General features: G+C 38.5%; 1 protein-coding gene across 1 annotated transcript in view; it reads left to right on the top strand.

Annotated features, from left to right (window-relative positions):
* Window positions 1–24797, top strand: part of ndor1 (NADPH dependent diflavin oxidoreductase 1) — a 28637-nt gene extending 3840 nt beyond the window's left edge. The window contains exons 5-15 of the mRNA XM_088320311.1: window positions 8–106; window positions 10903–11004; window positions 11124–11327; window positions 11504–11631; window positions 12465–12676; window positions 14268–14375; window positions 15465–15579; window positions 17701–17847; window positions 17917–18035; window positions 18120–18214; window positions 21620–24797. Coding sequence (XP_088176437.1) covers window positions 8–106; window positions 10903–11004; window positions 11124–11327; window positions 11504–11631; window positions 12465–12676; window positions 14268–14375; window positions 15465–15579; window positions 17701–17847; window positions 17917–18035; window positions 18120–18214; window positions 21620–21764 — 1474 coding nt within the window. The 3' untranslated portion in view covers window positions 21765–24797. The remainder of the gene's footprint in view (window positions 1–7; window positions 107–10902; window positions 11005–11123; window positions 11328–11503; window positions 11632–12464; window positions 12677–14267; window positions 14376–15464; window positions 15580–17700; window positions 17848–17916; window positions 18036–18119; window positions 18215–21619) is intronic.
* Window positions 24798–26571: the final 1774 nt, after the last annotated feature.

The following is a 26571-nucleotide window of genomic DNA, read 5'->3' as shown; positions in this document are numbered from 1 at the left end:
TTTATAGGTTCAACTTTGTGGCTAAGAAGATTCACAAACGTCTTGCACAGCTCGGTGCCACTCTGCTGCTTCCTGTCGGATTAGCAGATGACCAACATGACCTTGGGTAAGAGGAATGGCCTGGAAGAAAACATGCTTGTGCAGTACAAGGTATCGGTGACTCAATACAACTACCGTAAAATTCTGACTATTAGGGGCACCTGATTATAAGCCGCACCCAGTACATTTTTAAAGAAAAAAACATTTTGTACATACATAAGCCGCACCTGACTATAAGCCGCATGCGCCCACATTGAAAGATGAGATATTTACAAAGAAAGAGGGTTCTGTTAGGTTCAAGTTTCCAACATTTATAATAAAACGCTCTGCAATATAGGACAAAGAGAATCGGTTCTTTATAATTAGTTACTTTATTAATCATCATATTGAGAGCCGCCGAGATTCTGCTGTTAGACATCTTTTCGCTCGCTCTGCCCTGCTTGCTGCGCTCTGGCTCGGCTCGGCTCTGGCTCTGAGGATCTCCTCGAAAAACCTCCCTTCTAATATTCAGTTTTTGCCTTTGCTACGTAGAGTTGATTAGTCTTCTTTCGAAGGCCTGCTTTCCGGCCGATGATGGAAGGTTTCCTTTGTCCTGGGTAAGACTCCCTTTCCTTCCTGAGTTATGGCATGAAGAGGTCATTCCAGGTCAGGGTACATCCGTTGGTATGTGAGAACAAAACAGAGTCTGTACATCAAAACACAACTCATGGCCTTGGAGAGTAGTTTACAGGCTGAGAACTCTTCAAAATGGCTGAGAACACATATAACATATTAAATGTCAACTGTAGGATAAATACAACTCCATCATTCCCTCCTCTTTATCCTACTGGTGATATAACTACTTCATTCAACTGTCATTTCGCAATACGATTTTCAACAGAGAAATCATGAACACAACAACAGTTGTTACACTTAGAGGTTGTCGTCATAATGACCAGGATCTGAGTAAAAAAAAAAAAAAAAAAAAAAAAACATGAAAATGCAGAGACAGGCAATCATCATCAACATTTGTGTCATTACAATTTTCACCATCGTCATTTTTATGGTAATTGCCAGAGTCATCGTCAGCATCGGTGTCCGAGGGCAACAGAGCATACAAAGGTACCATCTTTGCCTGCATTGGGGCAAGAGCTGTTGTAATTAGTCTCATTAGCAATGTTCTTATGCACGAAATACAACAACATCCACACAATGTGAGAATCGCCGCAAAAACGGCTATAGCCATCATAGCTGATATTAATATTTTTTATATTTTCCAAACGTATCTCCAAAACCATCCCACATTGATGTGTCAACTCCTGAGTGGTCTTTCATCTTGTTGTTAAGTGACCTGAGGCCTTCCAGGGCCTTTGTCAGACTTCCGTCTGCTGCCGTGTTGTTCGGTATGAACGTGCAACATTGGTCACCAAAGATAGAACAGACCCCTCCCTTTTCAGCCAGTAGCATATCAACAGCAATCCGGTTCTGGAAAGCCATGAGGGAGGTAGTAGAGAGTTGCTCGTGTATGGCGGAGAAACCTTGTTCTGTTTTGTTTCCTAACTTCTGCACATTGAAATGGATATGGTTTATTCTGTCAACATTTTTATTAATTGTACACCAATAACAAATCAAAGATTCAAAACCCGCTGCTACTTGATCTGCCAATTTGTATTCATCTGGTACGCCTCTTGGAACACCGATGCTGTCGATGTATGTAGGATCATTGTCACTCCAGGCATAGGTAGACCTTTACTTTTCCATGCATGTGGTAACAACCTCTTCACGGATGTTAGCAATTCAGGGATTGTGGTGGCGGTTATAGACACAGGTAAAATAAGAGACACAGATGCACACAATCCTGTGGTATTGTACGGTAGTCTATCATACAACTTGTCTCCTCCACACCACCACCAGATGTCACTCCGGGAGAGTGGTTTAAATGTTATATTGACTGTCAACATTTGGTGACATTGTATATCATTCAGACTACTTATACTGTCACCAAGTCCGATTCTATTTATACAGGTAAAATTATTTTGAACTACTCCTTTAGAAAACACAGGCTTATGTTTTTCAACTGTCGTTTCGGGGTAGGATTGATCCCAGAAAGAGCAGTTTCCGTTTGGTACAGTATTATTCATTACGTTTATCAGGCACTCTGAGTTCAGAGTGGATGGTACAACCCGCAAAAGAAGGCAAGCACCCATACACACAACACAATAGGTCATGACAGCATGTGCCGCCTGCTCAGCCATTAGCAACCAGTTGTTATCTATCCTTGAAATTCCTGTGGTAACTTTGAACCACCCATCAATGTCTTCGACTGACATGCTTACTGATGTGATATTTGTCGTTACAGAGTAGTTACTTAATTTTGGCTGATCAGTCGATTTCATACTGTCATTTACACACACTACGACCGGGAAAAAGGGGTCCATGACCGAGGACCAGGCCCATAACGTGAAACCCCAGCACGTGCTGTTAAAAAAAAATCTCATCCCGGAGGTCGAATTGTCTGGTTTGTAACGGTTATAGTCAGTTGTAAATTGCTTCCTTGATGCTGCAATTTAACCCGATTTTTTGAAATACTGGGCCTCAGAGCTGTCCCCTGGGGTCCAGTACTCCCCTGCTTCCGTTATAACCAAATACTCCCACCCTTGGAACGCTCCGTGTCCAAACACGTACCACCAGTACTCCTCCCACCCTTGCCTAGTAATATGTGTTGGCTGTCCCCCTAGACTGCCTCACTGGAACCCTTTTAAAGAGGTTGGTGGCATTTGGTGGCACAGTCACTGTCACAGAGTTGTTATAGGTCCACGATATTAACCATGAGTGCATGTTGTGGCGTGTTTACTGGGGAGTCGGCACATTCCACTAACACCCCTGCTTTTATTAAATTTTCAATCACTGGTTGTATCCCAGCCATAGCATCTGGCTTGAGTGGATATTGTTTTATTCTAGGGCGATGCTCTGTTTTTGGTCTGACTACTACAGGGGATGCCCCTTTTACAAGGCCCACGTCCGTAGGCCCCTGAGACCATAATTTCTCGGGAATCTGCGTCAACAATTCCTTGTCCTCTCCGGTTCAAAAGATTTGTCATTCTTGTTCTTCTATTAAGTGTACTTCTGACTGCACTGTCACCGACCAGAAAAGAGCCTTTCTTGTTAATCCTGTGGAGTTGCTATACGAAGTACTCGTACCCGTTTCTCTCCAATCTTTGGCTCTTTCTCCTTTGTACACTAATTTTTCTAAGTCTTGCCATTTGATGCTCTTCTTTTTGCACAACGAGATATGCGGTACGCATCTATCCATAAGCCAGTTATGCTGTTTAAACAGTGACTTGAGTGGGTCAGGTAAGAATACTGCTGCTATGGCATTTGACTTTATGTCTGAATACTATCTTGGCCTAGTCACGCTGTTTGGTGTTGCTCAGCAGAGCTTTCTTCTTCACATTCAAAGGACATGTGACCTTTCGACCGCAGGCCCAACACTTTACGTCTCGTCCTCCTAATTGAATGCCTTCTTGTTTTGACTCGCCGTGTGTGTTATCCCCACTCCCTTGAGCTCGTTGTTTATGAGCGTAGCTGGGATGTGCTCCATATCACTCCCTTGGCCTCGCTGTTGATAAGCGGCGCAGACAATGGATGACTGATGTCTTTGGCTCTTTCAGCAAATTAGTCCATGGCCTCTTTTTGACAGATTTATGTCCTTTGGAGACTTAGAAAGAGTCTTTTTGCGGAATTCACTGGCACTTGAGAGTCTCGTTAATTCCACTGTGCTTACGCAGTGGGATTTTTTTTAGTAAATTGGCCGGATTACTCTATGTCTTAAATTTTTCTCTAAATTTAAGTACTAGTAGACATTATCTTAGTTTAATCAATTTCTACCCATTTATTTCCCATGCAATTATTTTTAAATTAGCATGATATGTCTCAAAATCAATTAATCCGTTATTTTCATTTCTTATGAACCTCTTCAAGATTGTTCAATCTATTTCTCATTGTCTTCTAAAAATTCTCTTCCATAGAAACCGTTCCCTTTTTAACTTAACCAAACCATAAGTCAGTATTTGTTACACATTTGCTTATCACTTGTCAATCGTAACACTCATTCTAAAAAAAAAAAATTCAGTGTGTAATCATTGTCCTTTGGGCTAAATTTGTCAAAATTCCAAACCCTCACACTAAACATCTAAATTCTGAAAAGATCAACAAAAAATTCTCAAAAAATGCCAAATCGAACTCATGTCATAACTTTTCTTATGTATTTTCTTATCTCTGTTATCATAATCAATCTTTTGTTATTGATTCAATATAGAACAATACATACTTGTCACTTATGAATTATCTTGTTGAGTGTATCTATTTTGTTTATTCATTATCTTTTATTCTGCGCAACAATCTTTGTTTCTACGCACTAGTCTTTGTTCTAAGCATCCTTTCGAGATCCCTTGTGATTAAAGCTAAACAAATCTGGTCTGACTATTAATACTAGTTTCTTTCCTGTTTAAAAGGAAAAAATTCATTCAGTGACTGAAATAGCTTCATCTACGTTATTAATTATTTCTAGTCTCGAATTTTCTTTTCTGTAATACGAGAACAACTAAGGAAATAATCTTTTTACGTCTTACGCCTCTTTTGAATTTGTCCATTTACGAACAAGAAGATTGACACTAAAATTATGGACCAATTTTAGTCAGCTTCATTGCTTTAATCGTCCTTTCTTTATTAAGAGCAAAACTACACGTCTTAAAGTTATTACCCTTTGCTATTCGCATTTTCAACGAAAAATGATTAGTTGTTCACTCAAATATTCTTTCTTTTTATACTATTCTGTATAATTATCTTGTATTATACTCTCAGTGTTTTCATTTTTTCACTTACCTGTCTTAAACGCATCATTTATGCTGGGTACGCAACCCTTTTTTTTTTCCTTTAAATTTTCATTATCATTTAGTTTACTCTTTAACAAAGATTTAACGCATTACAAGCCTTGTCGTTATTTTGAATTTGCTGTACGAGTTTTTATTTTCCTGCACGCCGATCTTAGCTAATGAGATCTCGTCGCTTCGAGATTACGTCATTGTTGTTGGTAATTCTTGTCGAGCGAAGGTTAGTCTTTTTATTAGACAAACGGCTTTTTCCTTGTTCAATTCATCAAAGAGAGCTTACTTTTACGGCTCATTTGCTTTGATGATTGACATCACGAATTATGTTGTACTAAGATGTTAAAGAAAGAAGTACAGAAAGAAGTACAGAAAGTAGAAAAATGGAAAAAGACAAGCCTGTTATTCGCAAATGCAGAAAATAAATTAATAATTCGATGGTCAAAACTGAATGAATACGCAGATATCTACTATTTTTTTTTTTTTTTTATATATAAATATATGTGTGCAGCACGGTGGCGCAGTGGCCAGCACGTGTGCGGCATTACTAAGGACCTGGGAACAGGTGTGTGTGTTCCAAGCCAGCCTGCATGCTCTCATTGTTACGGTTTACTTACCTCTTTCAAAAAACATGCATTTCAAGTGGACTGACTGGTCCAAATTGTCCCTATGTGTGAATGAGCTAGTGAATTGTCTATCTTTGTGTGCCCTGCAATTGGCTTGCAACCAGTTCAGGGTGTCCTCCAATCGCTGCTCGATGATCGCTGTGATGGATTCCAACAAGATGAGATCTACTTATCATAGTTATGGTTCATACCGGCCGAATATGAACACAAAACTTTTCTGGTTCTCACCTGTAACGCCTTTATTGTTGACATATTCCTTTAATATCATAAAAATTGGTTTTTCACTTACCATCGTTCATCCCATTCAAATATCTTCATCATCGTTAGTAATGCTACTTTTTTTTTTTTCCTCACCGTTCTTCCATTTTCTCCTCAGCGGATTGTTGAGTCCAAATGAGACAAGAACCAAAATTCTGAAACTCAAAAACATCGTTAGAGCAACACTTTTGCTGTAAAATCAAACTTTTCCTTCCTTTGCAGTGTTTTCACGATAGTTCACTAATATATATATATATATATATTTTTTTTTTTTTTAGTCTATAATATTTCTCATTATGGCAACAAAATAGTGTAGTTTTTGTATCACTACAGTATTTTTGTAGTCGAATTTATTATTGTAATACTTTGCAATTCTCTCATTTCTTGTTCTAAAGCAAAACAATATGTTATGTCTATGTTCATTTGCCTTCAAATAGATTTTCATCCTTTATATAGTTCTTTTATTTTTATAGCTTATCTATAAAATTACTGTCACATGTTTTGCACAATGCTGACAACCCTTTTTTTTCTTTTTTTTACTACTACAGTGGCTGTTTCTCACCAAATGCATATTTACACAAATCTCAACTGTATGTAACATCTTACATGCAAATATTTTTGTGTAAATATTGTATCAATTATAACTATAACCTTATCTTCTCCTTAATTTAGTGTCCACTTAATTCCTGCGTCCTCATATTCACCTCTTTTTTTTTATTATTCACAGCTTGCTCGGTGTCACGTGTGAATCCCCCTTCTAGATTTAAAACCATTATTCAACCCAGAAAAATAACTCCCTTTTCTCTTCTTTCACTCCTATCACGTCATCCCTTTTTAATTAATCACTGCCAAGGCCGTGCTATGACCCATGATCTGACCTACTCAGGATTAATCAGTTTCTCGTTATCTATATCTATTTTTTACTCTGTCAATAAGGGGGTCCACTTGGCCTTTTAGCCATTGAGAATCGGGCGGTAAAACCCTACCCTCTTCACCTATAGGTGCCAGTGACCGTACTTGTGGTGAGGGGGACAGTATTTTGCCTAGTTCTCCTGACATGCTATGTGACCAGGCTCCGGCTTCTCCTCGGAAGTGGGTAAATGGCCTGGGGGGTGTTAGCGCATGTGAATGATATTTGGCATATTGTGGGGGCGGCGTGGAGCGAGGCGTATTACTGTGTGCCTGCTCTTCCTCCCTCAGTAAAGAGGCAGCAGCCATTAATCGACGCGGTTCACTATATGGCCCTGTTTATTCGTTATCCTCCTTTTTAGGATACATTACGGTATTTCCACAAAGGTAATGCCATAAATCGCAAATGGTTTGCATCTAAACAACGCATTTCAAGTCAATGAAGATCTTCAAAAGCACTCTATAATGTGCTCCACTCTACCCATTTACTTACTCTAGATTTAAAACAGTTCAATGTTGAAAAAGTAAGGGTTTTTTTTCCAATCTATTGTATTAAGGTTAGTCTCACTTAATTTTCACCAAATTATCTCTCTTAATATTTAATTAACTTTCCCCTTTATGTTTCTCTCTCTCTTTTTTTTTTTTTTTTCTTTAAACCAATTAAATCTACTATTTTAGCTTCACCTATTTAATGTGAAAATGGCATCTATTTATTTATGAGTTATCTTACTCATTTGAATTTCACTCAATCCATTTTTTCCATTTTAATTGAAAGAGAAAAAAAAGTATTTATAAACAATTTTTTCAATATTTTTTGGTATAAAAATGCACTTATCTCAAATTAGTGTATTTCAATTCACTCAATTAGATTTTTCCTATTCTTCCCAGTCCTTTTTTACCAATTTTTTGAACTGAAAACAGGAATATTTTATCTTTTTCGGTATTATTCTGGCATTATTTTGATTTAACGCATCTAAATAGCTCATTTATATTTTTCCCAAATTTCTCACTTTTATCCAGTAACACAGAGGCTCGATTGCGGTCGGGTCTTCCCTATAAATGACTCTTCACCTATGGGTTCATCGAGTATTTATTATTATTATTATTATTATTATTATTATTATTATTATTATTTTTTTATAAAATACAATTGCCCAGGGGCAACTTTATATTTCATTCGCTCTTTCTCAATCACACAGGCGTCTTGTTTTTTATCGTGATCACGTTCTTACATCGCTTGTTCTTTTTCCACTTATTTTCAGTTGACAGAGGACTCCGCACATCCTTGTGAAATTTAACTAACTTTAAAGCGCTGGGTTAGGGGAGCCCACGCCTCCCGCGGAATTTTAACTGTCTGAAAACTATTTACCTGATAGAGTCTAGAATTGTCAGGGTTTTTCTGTTAAGAATCTGCCCCCCGTAATTTTTCCTTTTCAACGGAGGATTCTTAATCTTTGTCTCTGTTAAGATTTTCCTTTTCTACAGAGGATTCTTAATCTTTTCGACGGAGGATCCTTAAACCTTAAGAATCTACCCCCCGCTCGCGAGACAATTTCTTTTACCGGTTATCTACATGCACACAATGTTACGAATAAATTTTACTCACGATTCTCTAAGTCCTTGGCTTTCCGTCAACCGTCAGATCCCAGCCCGCGAGGGAAGGTCCAGTCCCGGAAAAAGGGTCTTTATGCTGTGGCCACAGTCTTTCCTGGATTTTCCTCTCGCGTCCTGGAATCATCTGGCATCTTGGAATCCGGTTTCGAAGGACCAATTAAATGTTAGGTTCAAGTTTCCAACATTTATAATAAAACGCTCTGCAATATAGGACAAAGAGAATCGTTTTTTTATAATTAGTTACTTTATTAATAATCATATTGAGAGCCGCCGAGATTCTGCTGTTAGACATCTTTTCGCTCGCTCTGCCCTGCTTGCTGCGGTCTGGCTCGGCTCGGCTCTGGCTCTGAGGATCTCCTCGAAAAACCTCCCTTCTAATATTCAGTTTTTGCCTTTGCTACGTAGAGTTGATTAGTCTTCTTTCGAAGGCCTGCTTTCCGGCCGATGATGGAAGGTTTCCTTTGTCCTGGGTAAGACTCCCTTTCCTTCCTGAGTTATGGCATGAAGAGGTCATTCCAGGTCAGGGTACATCCGTTGGTATGTGAGAACAAAACACAGTCTGTACATCAAAACACAACTCATGGCCTTGGAGAGTAGTTTACAGGCTGAGAACTCTTCAAAATGGCTGAGAACACATATAACATACTAAATGTCAACTGTAGGATAAATACAACTCCATCAGTTCACAGAGTTTTTTTAACAATATACGGTGCCATACCCCCTCAACATGCCGGTGGGCTGACGGACTTTTTCTATGCAAATAATGTCTGTACGATGTCTCCAGTCACTGAAATATGTCATGGCATATTTTGGGAAGCGCTGACTCTTGTGGTTCAACATAGGAGGACCATTCAAAAATACCCTCATCAGAGAAACATCACTATCAGCCTCTAACAAAATAGCCCAAAACTATAAAGCTGGTGCAACTCACCATTACGTCCCCTGGCTGTCTCCTACTTCTTCGAATATCCGCAAAAATGGATTTGTTTTATCAAGGAAAATCCATAGAATCCCACCTTGTAAAATATTTACTCCAAAACACATGATAATCCCGACAGATAAATGGGAATTTGCGTAAGACTTTTCTGCTTCGTTGGACGTTGCTTCTTGTAATCTATTCCTTTGCCACATTGTTTCAGTTTACAAATAAACCGACTCATAAAATTATTCCCAATATCGTAGTTAAGCCCTACCCTTTTGATTGACACCTTTTCCATGATGAGGGTCTGTTCATGCTAGTTTTATTCATGCACATAGCGCAAAGTTGCATTAACCTTGTGTCTTCCTTGACACACATATTTTACGTGTCTCACTCTTACCTTTACTGCTTGGGTACCAGTGGCGGCCGCTAGACAAAAAAAATCCATGAATTAGCCGCATTTTTGCATAAGCCGCATGGTTTAAAATTTGGGGGCAAAGGGTTGGCTTGGAGTCCGAATTTTACAGTAGTTTAGAATTCAAAGTTTGATGTGCATTTATACGCTGCTTGATAAAAAGCAGAAGTGTAAAACTGGATTGGACAGCTTATATAAGATCCCCAATATCAGAGATTTTGGATTAAAATCCTTTTCTGGTTACTATATGTATTTGATAAACTGCAGAAGAATTCATTATTAGCCAATTTGCAAACTAATTGGCTCATTTTATGGTAAGTACATTTTCTCATTTTCAACTATTTAATCTTGTTACTCAAATAAGAACAGTTCCTAACTCATTCAATGGCAGCTGTAGGTCTCAAATTGCAGTGCTGATTTTTGAAGGACCATAAAAAATTAAGTTTTGTTAAAAAAAAAAAAAAAAAAAAGGGCCGTATTTTCCGCAAGCCTTAATTTTTTTTTAAAAGCTGACCATGCCCCTTATAATACGGTGCACCTTTATATATTGATTAATATTAAGTCACAATAGGTCTCGAACTTCAGTAAGCAGCCGCCGACTCGATTTTCCCACCGCAGAATTAGTGCGCAGTGCATGCTGGAATATATCGGGGTTTCATTTCCTAAACAATGTGTCAATCATAATTTGAATCGGGCACTATTGGCTAAGTTATTTGGTGGTAGCATTTACAGGCTTGCATAGGCTAAAGCTGGGTAAAACAAGCCTGCAATTGGCCAAAAAAGATGTGACTCACAATTAGGTTAGTTTAAGGGCCTGGAGAAAATAATTTTATGGAGCTAAACCGAGATCTAGCAACAAGCAACGTCCATCGATGCAGAGATGCATTACGGTGGATTTTTTTTCTTTTTTTTTTTGCCAGCATTATTGCGTGTTTTGGAATACTTCACAAGGTTGTATCCACTATACTCACGATGTAAGGAGACTGGTTGCGTATTATCATTGAACGTGAAGGCTGCAAGATGAAAATACGGTACTTTAAATAAGCAAATCTTTCTGACAATAAGGTATGCATTTGTTTTTCACAGTGTATAAGTGTATATATATTTATATAAGTGTAGATACACACTCACACTGTTGTAGTCCACTTGTGTTTGAGGGGTCTACCGCTTTTGTTAAGCACTTCATGTTAGACTTCAACTATTCTTATTTTCTATTTTATATTTACACAGTCATATCAAATTGTCCTCATCCAACAGACCCGATGCAGTGATTGGTGTGTGGCTGCAATCATTTTGGGAAAAAGCGTTCCATCGCTATCCCTGTTTTGCAGATTTCATTCCATTAAAGGAAGATGAGCAGTGAGTATTCTTGCTTAGAAACAGTGATACTAATGCAATTAAATTTTACATGGTATTTTTTTTTCAATTCGCCAAAAAGTCCTTCCAAATTTTTGAATTTTAGTTTACTTCCTCACCAGGCTTCCTCCAATGTACACATTTCATTTCTTGGACGATATAAAGGAGAAGACAGATGATTACGAAACACCAGCCACAAAACAATCAGGCCCGTCCCAAATACAACCATTTCCCGCCAAACTGTTATCAAATGTTCGAGTGACTGACCCAACGCATTTTCAAGATGTGAGGCACATTGAGTTTGACATCACGGGATCCAACATAAAGTAAGTCTAATTTTGCCATTTTAATTCTGAATTTGTGAGAAAATACTTTTTCAATTAGTATCAGTTTGGACAGGTTCTCGTGTAAACTTTCATATTCCTCCTCTTGTCCTATGTCATTTTTCAAGCTAACTATGACATCAGTTGGCTCATCCTTATGTGGCGGACGCTATGTGTAGTTATACCGCAGGTGACGTTGTTGTGATGCGCTCTTGCAACGCACCCGAGGATGTTAAAGAATTCTGTCAACTGTTGAAATTAGACCCCAAGGCCAGATTCTCTCTCACACCAACAAACGGATGTGCAGGTAGGCTTAAATTGTTAATCACGTTGTTAACAAATACTACCAATCTTCTATAGTTAACTATGCCAGTTTATAGCAAATTAAGAAATATGCATGAAAAAAAATCAATCAATGCTCATTATTTCTATTGACAATTTTAAATGGTCCTTCGTTATATGATGTATTAGTGCCACCACTTGGATTGTCCTTTTGTGTGTCTACTACAGAAATACTGCAATATACTTCAAGGTTGGTTGATTGGATCCCTTAACAGCTAGGGTTGCAGGGGCACCATTACCTGTGGTGTGTCTTGGGCAAGTACAGCCTGGTGGCGCCCAACCCTCTCCAGGCAAACAAAACTAGCTATGAAATTTAGTGCTTAAAAATATGTGCCCTAATATACTATATTGCTTTAGGTCTGAAAAGGAAGAAGAAATACTACGGAAATCCCACTCAAGTGACACCGTCATACAAACATACTAAAAAATATCCAGCTACAGAGATACAGAGAAAATACTACAGAAAGACAACAGAAATTCTACTACAGTAATACTACACAAATACTATAGAAGTATTACAAAACTAGATATCAATTGAAATGCTCAAAACAGACCTGAGTACGTCAAAACCGAATTAATAATAATACATTTAAAAATAAAAACATAACATGTTGATATCTGCATGTATATTAATTCATAAGTGGCCAAATCTTTACCCAAATGTGCTCTGCAAATCCAAAAGTTTTCCAACCACTGAAGTCTTTTCCCCTCAATAAAATGAGCTGTTTTGGTTTTATTGCGGGGAAAAAAAATTACGACTATAAGTAATGCTACTAACCATAAGCGCTTTGTGCTCAGTTCCTCTGAGGCTTCGTCAGCCACGAACTTTGCATTACCTGGTGGAGCGCTACCTAGATATTGCTGCCGTTCCTCGACGTTCCTTCTTCGAACTTCTCAGCACCTTCGCCAACGACGAATTGGAGCGTGAGAAGCTGGCCGAGTTCAGTTCAGCGGAAGGCCAACAGGAACTTTACAACTACTGTAACCGACCACGGCGTACAGCACTAGAGGTGGCACCTATGGGTTGATAGCTTTGTGTTTTGTAGAATGTTTTGTGCAGGGGCGGGCAAACTACGGGCCACATGCTTGTCAGTCTTTTTAATCTGCCCCGCCAAATGTTAAATCCTTGGTCTCACTATCGCCCTCTGCTATGAGGCAAGAAAAGTGCATGCCTTACTCTACATCTGTAGACACTCAGCACAGTACAGTATTAAATTACATACTAATTGTATTAACAATATTCATAATATAATGTGAAAATTCTGAAATTTTGATCAACACTGTGGCAGCACGGCGGGACAGTGGTTAGCGCGTGTGCGGCACAGTTCTGAGGTCATGAGATTAAACCTCCTGTGTGGAGATTGCATGTCCCCGTGCTTGTGTGGCTTTCTTTTGAGCACGCCAGGTTCCTCCCACATTCCAAAAACACGCATGTTGGGTTAATTGGTCGGTCCAAATTTTCCTTAGGTGTGAATGAGCGAGTGAGTTGTCCTGTGCCCTGCGACAGGCTGGCAACCAGTTCAGGGTGTCCCCTGCCCACTGCCCAAAGATAGCTGGGATGGGCTCCAGCACCCCCGCGACCCTACTGAGGATAAGTGCTGCAGATAATGGATGGATGATCAACAAACTACAAAAAAATAGGAATTTAAATGATGATGATGACAATATGTATAATACGGTTAAATAGTTATTTGTGCCACTCTTGTCCCCAGTGTCTCCAACTTTTAAAAACTGGCTTAATTTTTCTTTACTAGCTATTTTTTAATCAGGTATTTATTTTATACCAAGATATTGATCAAATCTAATGGAAGAAAATATCGCCTGTTTTTGAGTTTCAATTCAATCGATAAATTCAGTGCTTTAAAAAAGAAAAATGAATTATTACTCCAATTTTGGGTGTTTCAAAATAGATTAAATTGGTCTATTTATAAATAGAAAAAAAGATACGTTTTAAATTTATTTATAAATGCATATTGTCACTGGTATTCTAAAAATCATTTTACATTTTTTGTAATTGATTTGTTTTGCATGAATGGAATGTTTGCAAAAAAGGGCTTCACACTTACCCACTGACACACACACTAACACACCAATAGCGGCCATTCAAGGCGCCTACCTGCTTATTGGGGGCATTAGGTATTCAGTGTCTTGCCCAAGGACACTTCGACATATAACACGGAGGAGCCGGGAATCGAACCTGTGATCTCTTGATCCCAATGAATAATATTTTAGTGTTCTTTCGTAGTATACTACGCCAGTTTATAGCAAATGACAGAATACGCATTTTCTACGAAAACTGCAAAAATCGGAAAATAAGAATCGAGCAATAATAATGTTTGTACAGTATTGATTTTGTTAAACATTCCTTGGTTGTTTATGGTGCATTAGTGCCTTCTGCTGGACACCTGCAGTAACAGCATGTTAGGTGTGCTGTTTATTTTTTTACTCTAAAAATGTTGCTTTTAAATTCTACTACAATTTTTTTAATCCAAATGTATTTTTTTATCCTATCTTAAATATGATCTTCAATGTTTGGCAACTGATATTCATAAAAGATATTTTGTTTTAGTCAAGGACACTAACCGTAGTTTTTTGCTTCAGGTCTTGGTGGATTTCCCTCACACCACGGCACAACTTAAAGTGGACTACTTGCTTGATCTTTTTCCTGAGATCCAGCCTCGTTCATTTTCTATCGCTTCTTCTCTGCGGGTATATTTGCTGAAATGTTCTTTTAAACTTTTCCAACACGTTAGATGCTGTTTAGCATGGTGACCCTCTGCTGGTCATTGTCATTTATCAACTACTGATACATCAATTCACAATATATCAATGATTCAATTTATTGACTTAACTATTTTTCCCGCTGATTTATTGTTTAGAAATCCATTAAAAAATCACTAAACCCCAAGAACGTTGCGACATTTAATATTCATTATTTTGTTTGACTTTAGATAATGAATAAATGAATTTACTTTTATTGTCATTCTTTGTAACCATGCACACAGAACGAAATGTCGATACACCTGACCCGTACAGTTAAACTGTATGCAAGCCAATGCAGCCGCAGCCAAACAGGGCGCTGCCATTTTAGACCCAACTGCTGTGTTGGGAGTCATTAGGTGACCAAACCCCCCAATTCCAACCCTTAATGCCAAGGAGGGAGGCAATGAGTACCAACATGTTGTTTTTTTCAAAACTCTTAAATATTGGTCTTATTGGTAATTTTGAAAATCATTGACTATTTCTGTAGTCTGTCTGAAAGATGTTAGATTAGATTTTGCAGGCAGATGGTTTCAGCCTGACTCAAGTATTTGCTTTTAGATTGGAAAAAATCTCAGTCACTATTTTTAAATTCCTTTTTAGAGAATGAATTGCCACTCAAAATGCTGTATAAAAGCATTCAGCGTACATTAAGACAATAAAATCCCCTCCTTTATTCCCACCCAACAACCCAGAGCACTTAATACACAGACACGCATAAAAGTTAAAATACAATAAAAACAAAATAACTAGTGATTTAAATGAAATATGATTACGGCGAGGCACAAGACTAACCATGTGAGGAAAAAACGCCTGAGGGCGGCTTATCCATAGCGATCGGGATGGCAACAGATGGCCTTGGGATTTTCAGCCACTGAACCACACCCTACCAGTGTGGGCCCACCGGATGAGGAAACCCTGAAATATACATATTTAAATAAAAACAACTGCAAAGCAAAACATTAAAATGTGAAATCTGATTGTTAATGTTTGTCACCTCTGACATAGAATGATTTTAAATTTCCTTCTCACTCACAGGCTCACCCAAACAAGGTCCAAATCTTGGTAGCCGTGGTCAAATACAAAACCAAGATGTATAAACCGCGTAAAGGTCATTGTTCAACCTGGTTGGCCTCTCTTGACCCCTCAAAAGGTAATTTGATTTATCACGTATGTTATTGTGTTCAAATCTATTTTTTTCCTTGCCCTCATGTAGGTTTGAGATCAGGGGATGTCGTAATGATGGTCTGTGCAGCTCTTTCAGAGGTTTTGTGATTAAGGGCTATACATGATAATTGTGACTTGACTTGACAATGACAACCACTAACACCTAAGAAAATTGTCTATCTGAGTTCAAACCATTGTAAATTGTTTTATCAAAGTACCCTGGCAAATGCTACAGATTTATGTACAGTTAATTACTCTCAATACATATTACATGATTCCGCTTCTTTGCGGTTGTCCAAAACAGAAAAATACTTATCGAAACTGTTTTTTTACAATGGAACATAAAGCAATTATTTATGTTTATTTCCAGTACCCACAGTGTCCCATTTGTTTTTGGTCCTTCAAAATTTTGTCAGGTAAATGCCAACTTTGGACAGCCTCCAGAGAAACAAACATTGAACTACCTGGTAACTGGGTGAATTTTAAGTCAGATGGTTCTCAGATGGTTGTCTAAACTACATTTGAAAGTTCCCTTTGTCAAAGAGATGTCAATTCTCTCTCCACGTTAGTATAAATTGATGTAATAGGGAAATAATGATGTGATTGAAATAACACATAGTCACCTTACTGTACTATGACATTTCTATCATCCATCCATCCATTATCTGCACCGCTTATCCTCAGTAGGGTCGCGGGGGGTACTGGAGCCCATCCCAGCTATCTTCGGGCAGTGGGCAGGGGACAACCTGAACTGGTTGCCAGCCAGTTGCAGGGCACACATTCACACCTAGAGAAATTTGTACCGGCCAATTAACCTGACATGCATGTTTTTGGAAAGTGGGAGGAAACTGGAGTGCCCGGAGGAAACCCACGCAAGCACGGGGAGAACATGCAAACTCCACACAGGATGTTCGATCTCATGACTTCAGAACTGTTCCGCACACGCGCTAACCACTGCGCTGCCGTGCTGCACCACATTTCTATCATTCATAGTTAAAAGCATCTGTGTTTTTTCCTCTTTATTTTGTTAGCGAACTACACATTTATCTTTTTGTCACCTATTGTCATTTAGTTCCGCGTGTCGAGTTTTCAATGAACTACCTTCACTTTGAGATAAGTTTATAGTTAAGTAGACACTCAACTTTAAAGGCGAGAAGACATCAATAAGTTTTGAACTTGAAAGGAGAACAGGGGGAGAGAGCCCAAACTTGCAAACAAATTCCAACCGGTTCTCAAGGCCTTGTCCTGAGCCCTTTCATTTTATTAAATATTTTAGGTTACATGTGGACATAAAAAGACTGCATCATTATTGGTCTGTAGTTACAATGATGTAAACAGTGCATATAGTCAAAACCCTAATAATAATAATAATATCTAATATAACTAACTATCAACTTGTGAAATCTTTGCAGGTCTTCGATCTTAAAAACAGAATATAAATGTCACTTATAGAAATGACTTTATTTTAGTATGTGCATCTTGATTAAAATATTATGAACCCTTCAAAAATCTTATTGGATTAAACTTGTCTCCTTCGAATTGATTAGTTATTCATATTTTTTATTGCCCCGCTAATTTCACTTTACACGAACAAATTGTAATTATTTTAGCCTTTACCCCATATGGATGAAATTACTGTACAGTAATTCCTAGCCACTACGTTTACTTTTCACGGTTTTGCTACTACTGATTTACATAGTGGCTTGTGTTCTGCATACTGATTACTGACCTAATATTTGGCAATAGAGTAGAAAACTAAAATAGAAAAAATACTTTTATGCAATTTTTCTTTTATTTCTTAAACAAATGTTAGCCTGTTAAAAATGATTTATTCTTTTGTTTCAGTGTTTAATAGAGTATTTAAATGTATAACAATTGTAAAAAATAAAATAGTGGTTTCTAGTTCTTGATTAGGCCGATCGTGGGTTATTTTTGGAACGTGACTCTCGCGACTACCAAAGGATTCCTGTACTCATGAACCCCCTAGGGTAGATTTCGGTTTTGAAACTGCAAAAAAAAAAAAAAAAAAAAAAAAATGAAATGCTGTATTCACAAAATTGACTCCTCCCCATTCATTCACAGTTTGTATTTACATGTTGTTTTACAGGAGACCTTCGGGTTCCTCTCTGGGTGAAAAAAGGAACTCTTCGGTTTCCCACAGACAAAACCACCCCAATCATCATGGTTGGTCCAGGAACCGGAGTGGCACCCTTTAGGTCGGTGTTACAGGAGAGGACCGCTGAGGGTAAAAATGGTGCGTACCATGTACTTCTGAGCACTTTTGTTAAGATGTTATCTCATAATGCAGTTTTTTGCCTTGCAGCCAATGTCCTGTTCTTCGGATGCCGATCAGAGTCTAAAGACTTCTACTTAAGGTCTGAGTGGGAGGAGATGATAAAAACTGGACAGCTTACCCTTTTTACTGCCTTTTCTCGTGATCAGGTCACTTTATTATTTATACTACCCCTGTTCCCATTCAAGTGTGCCCATGCACAATGTTTTTGTATATACTTTTTTTCATTCCAGGTGGCAAAAGTTTACGTGCAGCACCGTGTGCGAGAAAATGCGGCGCTTATTTGGGACCTGATTGCAAATAAAGGCGCCTACTTCTACATAGCCGGGTTAGAACTTACAACTACTATTGCTGACAGTGCTATCAAATAGAGTGGCACTCTACATACAAGATAAATTTGTTCAAGGACCCTTCTCATGTTACAAATTGCTTGTGTAACAAGCAAATTTTGCTGATATGAAATAATTGAAAACTAATTAATCCGTTCCCCGCCTCCCAAAGGCATCCAAGTTAATCCTAAATAGCCATAAAACACATCTTTCCAATCACTAAGAATACGTACAAATTGTAGTTGCACAGAACAAAATACAGTAATAAAACAAAGATGATATTGTCAAAATGAAATGAAATGAAATTTCATATTGTCAAAATAGAATGTTTATTATGTTAAATGCAATCGGAAAATTTTGGGGTTCAGTGTCTTGCCTAAGGACACGTCGACATTTAACTCTGAGGAGCCGGAAATCGAACTTGAGACCTCTCGGTCCCAAAAAACTGACATAAATTCTGCCATTCTGCTTCAACAATGCACACGCAGCTTGCTTTCATCACACTTATTTACGAACACGAAAAGAGCTCTATAGGTGTTGGGTAATAATTGAGTTCTTTACGAAAGACAAAAAAGTACTGTTGTGTATAAAAATCTGAAAAATGATCCTAATTTGGAATCATTTTAATGATATTGAGTGCTCCGAAGCATAGTGCATTCAATCTTTAAATCTTAGAGACTGATGATTTTTTTCTTTCTTTTCTTTTTTATTCATATTTTTGCCTGTTTTTAGATGATCTGTGTATAGATTGGTTAAAATAGAATTGTAAATAGTTTTTGTTTTTTTTCATTTTATCGTTTTTTATAGCACCGAAGAGTTATAAGTTTTAATTGATATTCCATTGCTTTGTATTTTCAGGGATTGTGTGTTGCTGTTCGACTCTGAATCTATTCAGTTTGTAAAAAGCTAAAATTGTTATTATAAACACTAACTATGGAGGAAGTCTGCGGGTGCTAGTGGAGGTGTGTGTGTGGGGGGGGTGGAGAAAGAGTGAGGGAGCTGGCTGTGAGTGGTCTTGATCACTTGCCCATCTGGTGGTGGTGTCTGGAATTTCTCGTAACATGGATTTTCTCTCGCAAGTCGAGCAAGATTTTTGCCCGAAAGACATATTGTGTCTCAAATTTCTCTTAGCGGGTGTAGCTAGTATGAAGAGGGGCTACGGTAAAGTCGTACCACTATTTATGAGCTGCTAGACCAGGGGTGTCAAATTCATATGTGCTAGAAGGCCGGATTATCATAAGAGAGAAAGTGAGTGAAATAGAGAGAGAACATAATACAGCTCCAGTTGCCTTGCGAGTGGCTTTGTCAACAACCAAGTAGGCATATTTCCAACTGCAGCTGATTGTTCTCTTGTGCTTCTCAGGATGTTGTCTTGTGAGCCGAATTAAACACCTGCGCGGGCCTGATTTGGCCCACAGGCTGCATGTTTGACACATGTGTGCTGGACACACGAGAAGCTCGAGATAAATGTGATGTCTTGCTCACAAATATTTTGCCCGGCAAACAAGGGAAAGTCCAAGTCACGAGCATTTTGAAACGCTACTACTAGAGACTGCTTGAGACTGCCCACAGTTGTACACCTTACATGGTTGCTGCCACAGATGCTTCACACCATCTGAGTCAAATAGATTCATCCTTGTCTCATCAGACCAGGTATAGATTCAGCTCGCCCCAGTTAAAGCATGCATTTCCCCTCGTAAGACAACTGATACCGCACTGATGTGTTATGTTGAGTTTTGATTTTTTGATTGCATTGAAGCTCCTTTGTGGGGATTTTATTGTGACCCCCAGCCATGAGCTCTGGAATAGGAAATGGTAAGAGGTATTTTCTGAATAAATACTATAAAAAATACTTGAGTAATACTTCAATAAACTACTACCAAAATTCTACATATATACAGCTAAAACTACTTCACTAACACTACGGAAAACAACTACAGTAGTATTTCTACAAAAGAAAATGCAGAAACTCTATAAAAGTAATTCATAAATATTACTACAGAAATACTATGAAATACTTCATAAACATTACTACAGATACATTAATAAAAATACAACTACAAAAAAACTTCAGCGATACTACAAAAACCTGCTACAAAATACTACAAACAACTATTACAAAAATACTGCATATATTCTACTAGAAAAATACAACTACAAAAGTACTAGTTATACTAAAAAATACTTCAGTAAGACTACATAAAACTTTTACACAAATTCATGAATCAACATACCACTACTATAATACAGCAGAAATACTATAAAACAACTATAGAAATTTTGCAAAAATACTTCAGTATTATGACGCAAAACTATGACAGCAAAAATATTACTACACAAACACTACCGTAATACTACAAATAACTATTACAAAAGTAGTACTTAAATTATACGACAGCAATACTTGAAAAATGCAACTACAAAAATACAAATACATAAATACTACAGTAGGCAGCGCGGCAGAGCAGTGGTTAGCGCGTGTGCAGCACAGTACTGAGGTCATGAGATCGAACCTTCCTGTGTGGAGTTTGCATGTTCTTCCTGTACTTGTGTGGGTTTCCTCCGGGCACTCTGGTTTCCTCCCACATCCCAAAAACATGCATGTCAGGTTAGTTGGCCGGTCTGAATTGTCCCTAGGCATGAATGTGCAAGTGAGTTGTCTGTCTCCATGTGCCCTGCAACTGGCTGGAAACTAGTTCAGGGTGTCCCCTGCCCACTGCCCGAGGATAGCTGGGATGGGCTCCAGCACCCCCGCAAGTCTACTGAGGATGAGCGGTACGGATAATGAATGAATAAAATACTACAGTTATACTACAAAAACTATTTCAGAAATTCAACATGCACACTATTACAAAAATACTGCTAAAATACTACTACTGCTTAGATATGACTTTGCTTTAATTCCGGGCGTTTCAAAACCATTTAAGGTTAGCTCTTTAAAAACAAATCTAAAGATAAATATAAAATCTAGATGTCTGGATGTATATTTAATTATAATTGCAAATGACAAAAATTGTATAGTTCTCTATCCCCAGGCCCCTGCCCAAATTTTGAAAACCCAATGCGGTCTGCAACTGCAAAAGTTTGCCCACTCTTGATATACGCAGTGACACTTTTCCATATTTGAATATGAAATGAAATTATCTGCGTTTATATAGCGCTTTTCAAGTCAATGAACACTTCCCAAAGCGCTTAACAATGTGCTTCACATTTACCCGTTCACACACACACCAATAGCGGCCATGCAGCCATGCAACGCGCCAACCTGCTTATTGGGGGCATTTGGGAATACTACTCCGAAAAGAAAATTCTAAATATAAAAATTTTGTTTACACATTCTGAAATATGATTTTCAATGTTTAATGCCTGGATGCTCTTTAACAGTGATTTCTCTCCCAATGCAGAAACGCTAAAGACATGCCGACCGGCGTCCGTGACGCGTTGAAGGATTCCTTTCAAGAGGAGGGAAGTCTCGGTGCCGATGATGCCGCAATGATGTTGTCGGACTTGGAGAAGGCTGGAAGATTCCAGAGCGAGACCTGGTCCTGATCACTTAAGACCCAAGACCTGCACCACGTAATCAGTTTTCGCTCATTGACATCACTAGCCGTCCGTGGTAGTGAATGAGTCAAACTGAGAGCGACTTGTTGAGCATTGATTATTTTAAAGAAAGTCATTACAACATTTTCTCAAATTAGCTCCATGCATGAACAAAATTTTTATTTTTGTACTTAATTTTTGAGAGCACACTGATCATAGTGAGGATTTCTGTTTATAATTATAACATTTAGGGTCGCAGGAATTTTTTTGTCGATTGTCTTGCTATTGATTGGATCAACTGAAAATTGTATTCAAACCCATTTATTATAATTGGAAAATTACCTTATTTTCCAGACAATAAGACGCACCTAAAAACCCAAAGTTGGCCAGAAATTTGAGAGTGTGCCTTATAAACCTGTGCGCCTTGTATACTGCCCTAATTATATCAAAAAACCTTTTCAGTCTCATAATCCAAAGAATTGGCTACACAGCAATTTACTTGATTTTGAGAGCACATGGCCTCACAGGAGCTGAAGCAAGCCAAGTTCATTTTCCTTCCTGTGCTGGTGGACTTCACATCGGTTGTTTTCACCCAGACAACAGGGACAGCAAGAACCACTGAATCTCGCAGCCTTGAGATTCTGGTGTGACTGAACTCCATGCCCGGAGACAAGTTCAGTTGTTGGCCGCATAAGTGGTTGGGAAAAAGTTAGTGGAAATCAATTTGTTGCAGTTTAGTTCCTCTACAAGTGGATACAATTGTAAACTGGTTATTTATAGTTGTGTGTTACTATAGTCCTACCATATGTGTGCAAAGTGGGTCAATCAATAAACATCGCTGTTTAAAATGGCAAAACATTGTAAGCAACGGGATTTGATCTAGGTAGTGGTGTTCAGAGCGCCAACACTTTACAACTAGAGAACCAGTGGCACAGATAACATAGAAAAAGGCATTTGACGAGGTGTCTCAGACTAGCGACCCGGGGGCCGATTGTGGCTTCGAGATGATAGAGGCCCACGCCTCTATACGAGAGATTAACGGGACAGTGTGTCTTATTAGGTTCCCCTTAGTGGTAAATAAAATCATTCAATCAGGGCCAACCCAGTCCTCAAATCAAGTTGACCCAATTTTATGACCCGATTGTTTGGGTTTTTCTAAGCCAGGTGCCTCAAAATCATGGCCAATTATGGCCCACGAGATATTTTGAGGCCCCGCCCAAAGTAAAAAAAGACTGTTTATTATTAGGCACCTCCTAGCAGAATGAAACAATCATTTATTCAAACGGGGCCTACCAAGTACTCTGTTCATATTCGACCCAATTTTCTGAGTTGTTCGACAAAAAAATAAAATAAAAGATTGGAATGTTCTAAACCAGGTATCTAAAACTCGTGGCCCAGAGGCTAAATAAGCCAGTGTCTAGTGTTTATTCCTTATGAATTCTTAATGATTTTATGTTTATAACTTCTGTCGCAGATTTGACCACATTTATTTTAGAACAGTGGTAAAGTTTTTATCAGAGCCTTTTATGTGGAAAACTATTTGTCCTAATCTAAACCAAGTCAAGTCATGTTAATTTGTATAGCCCTAATCACAAAGAGTCTCAAAGGGCTGCACAGATCAAAGACTATTGCAAACTACAGACCATTATGACACCATCCCCTCATCTAAAACCTACATGAGCGCAACAATACACATATTATCAACATAAAATATAGGTTATTCATATGCTATAGAGTAGAAGTGTGTTTTAAGCTTAGATTTAAACATTTCCACTGAGGTTGCAGATCGAATCTCAGGGGGAAGAGCATTCCACAGCACCGGGGCCCGGATGGAGAACGCTTGGGATCACTAGTAGACCAGCGTTTTCAGAGCGAAGGCTCCGGACCGGAACATAGGGGGGAATTAAATCTGAAAGATATGAGGGAGCAAGTCCATGCATGGTTTTGTATAATACCAACAGAACCTTAAAATCACATCTTAAGCTAACAGGGAGCCAATGCAGGTTAGCTAAAATCAGGTTAATGTGATCAAACTTTCTTGTCTTAGTTAAAAGCCTCGCTGCAGCATCTTGAACCAGCTGAATGCTCTTGATTTTGGACTTCGGGAGATCATAGAGTAGTGCATTACAGTAATCGAGACGGGAAGTAACAAACGCGATAATTCTAATTTCCGCATCTGACTGAGACAGCATAGGACGAATTTTAGTCATGTTGCGAAGATGGAAGAAAGCTATTCTAGTAATATTCTTCACGTGTGTTTGAAAGGACATAAATATGACGCCTAAATTTTTGACAGTCAGTCTGAGTGACATTACATTTGTCTATGTTCAGAGCAGTTTTTGAGAACAAGTCACGGCATTTAGATGGACCAATAACTAACATTGCTGTCTTTTCAGAGTTAAGGCGCAAGAAGTTGAGTGACGTTCATTCTTTTATCTCAGTGAGGCAGGCCTCCAAATTTCCACACTTTAGTGTGGCAGATTACACAGAAAGTCTTTCAACAAAATACTATACAAGCTTTTTTACGTATGAAATGAAGGTATTGTTGGATACATTAATCAAAACATGACACAAAGAAAAAAAAAACTAATGCTGAGAGTGAGCATGGCCAAATATGGTCACCTTACGCCCCCTCCCCTAAGGAAATTTGACAGATCTGTTTCTGCCAACCTTTGCTTAAAGGTTTGTACCGTATTTGCACTAATAACCCGGTCAGGCAAAAAACCACAACGTTATCGAAGCATAGGTAAAAGAAGTAGTCAGAAATGCACTATGCCAATCAGAGTTTCTGGTACCGTGAGTAAAAATAGTGTGATATTGAGATCAAATCAATTGCCTTTTTGTTTATTATCCGTATCACGAGTGTTCTTGTGGATGAGAGATGGCATGCTCACCGCCACTACCTGGTTTTCTTTGCCGTTGCATACAATGTTTTGCAATTTTGGTCAGTGAGACTTTTCGAATGATCAATGTTTGCACTTATTTATACCACGAGTGTATAAAGAGCCCAACGGTTATACACGAATAAACATGGAGCGATTACTGTAGTCTCAATTTCATGCGATGCATCCTACACAGGACTGTCTCAGAAAATTAGAATATTGTGATAAAGTTCTTTATTTTCTGTAATGCAATTAAAAAAACAAAAATGTCATACAATCTGGATTCATTACACATCAACTGAACTATTTCAAGCCTTTTATTATTTTAATATTGCTGAATTTGGCTTACAGCTTAAGAAAACTCAAAAATCCTATCTCAAAATATTAGAATATCATGAAAAAGTTTACAAGTAGGCTATTCAACTAATCACCTGAATCATCTAATTAACTCGAAACACCTTGCGAGGGTTTCCTGAGCCTTAAAAACACTCAGCTTGGTTCAGTAAACTAAATCACAAGTATGGGGAAGACTGCTGATCTGACTGCTGTCCAGAGGAGCATCATTGATACCCTCCATCAGGAGGGTAAGACACAAAAAGAAATTTCTCAAAGAGCAGGCTGTTCACAGAGTGCAGTTTCAAAGCATATCCACAAAAAGTCTGTTGGAAGGGAAAAATGTGGCCGGAAACGCTGCACAACCAAGAGAGATGACCGCAGCCTTAACAAAATTGTGAAGAAGAGCCGCTTCCAGAATTTGGGGGAGCTTCAAAGACAGTGGACTGAAGCTGGAGTCCAGGTATCAAAAGCCACAGTTCACAGACGTGTCCGGGAAATGGGCTACAATAGCCGTATTCCCATGGTCAAGCCACTTCTGAACTCAAGACAACGGAAGAAGCGTCTGACTTGGGCTATGGAGAAGAAGCACTGGACAGTTGCAGAGTGGTCCAAAGTCCTCTTTTCAGACGAAAGCAAGTTTTGCATTTCATTTGGAAGTCAAGGCGCCAGAGTCTGGAGAAAGGCTGGACAGGAGCAAAATCCAAGTTGCTTGAAATCCAGTGTGAAGTTCCCACAGTCAGCAATGGTTTGGGGAGCCATGTCAGCTGCTGGTGTTGGTCCACTGTGTTTCATCAAGTCCAGAGTAAATGCAACTGTGTACCAAGAGATTTTAGAGCACTACATGCTTCCATCTGCTGAAAAGCTATATGGAGATGAGGATTTCATTTTCCAGCATGATCTGGCACCTGCCCACAGTGCCAAAACCACCAGTAACTGGTGCACTGACCATGGCATCACTGTCCTTGATTGGCCTGCTAATTCCCCTGACCTGAACCCCATCGAGAATTTGTGGGGTATAGTTATGAAGAAGATGAAAGACACCAGACCTACAAATGCAAATGAGCTGAAGGCCGCTATCGAAGCATCCTGGGCATCAATAACACCTCAGCAATGCCACAGGCTGATTGCCTCCATGCCACGCCGGATTGATGCAGTAATCCGTGCAAAAGGATTCCCAACCAAGTACTGAGTGCATCAATGGACATTTTCAAATGTTTGATTTAGTTTTGCTGTTATAAAATTATTTTTTTACTTGGTCTGAGGAAGTATTCTAATTTGAGACAGGATTTTTGAGTTTTTTTCAGCTGGAAGCCAAAATCAGCAATATTCAAATAATAAAAGGCTTGAAATAGTTCAGTTGATGTGTAATGAATCCAGAATGTATGACATTTTTGTTTTTTTAATTGCATTACAGAAAATAAAGAACTTTATCACAATATTCTAATTTTCTGAGACAGTCCTGTATGTATGAAAAATTTGACAAAATACTATTTTTCCAGAAATCACAATGCACGTTTTTTTAACAATGTGTGTGATACAGCTGCAAAGAATTATTTGAACACCTGTGTATCATCGACAGCCCAGAAACCTGACTGATC

The sequence above is a fragment of the Urocampus carinirostris genome, chromosome 16 (genome assembly GCF_059441175.1).
Source record: "Urocampus carinirostris isolate Australia breed hairy pipefish chromosome 16, RoL_Ucar_1.0, whole genome shotgun sequence".
Taxonomy (NCBI): domain Eukaryota; kingdom Metazoa; phylum Chordata; class Actinopteri; order Syngnathiformes; family Syngnathidae; genus Urocampus; species Urocampus carinirostris.
This window is presented reverse-complemented; position numbering and strand designations above follow the sequence as displayed.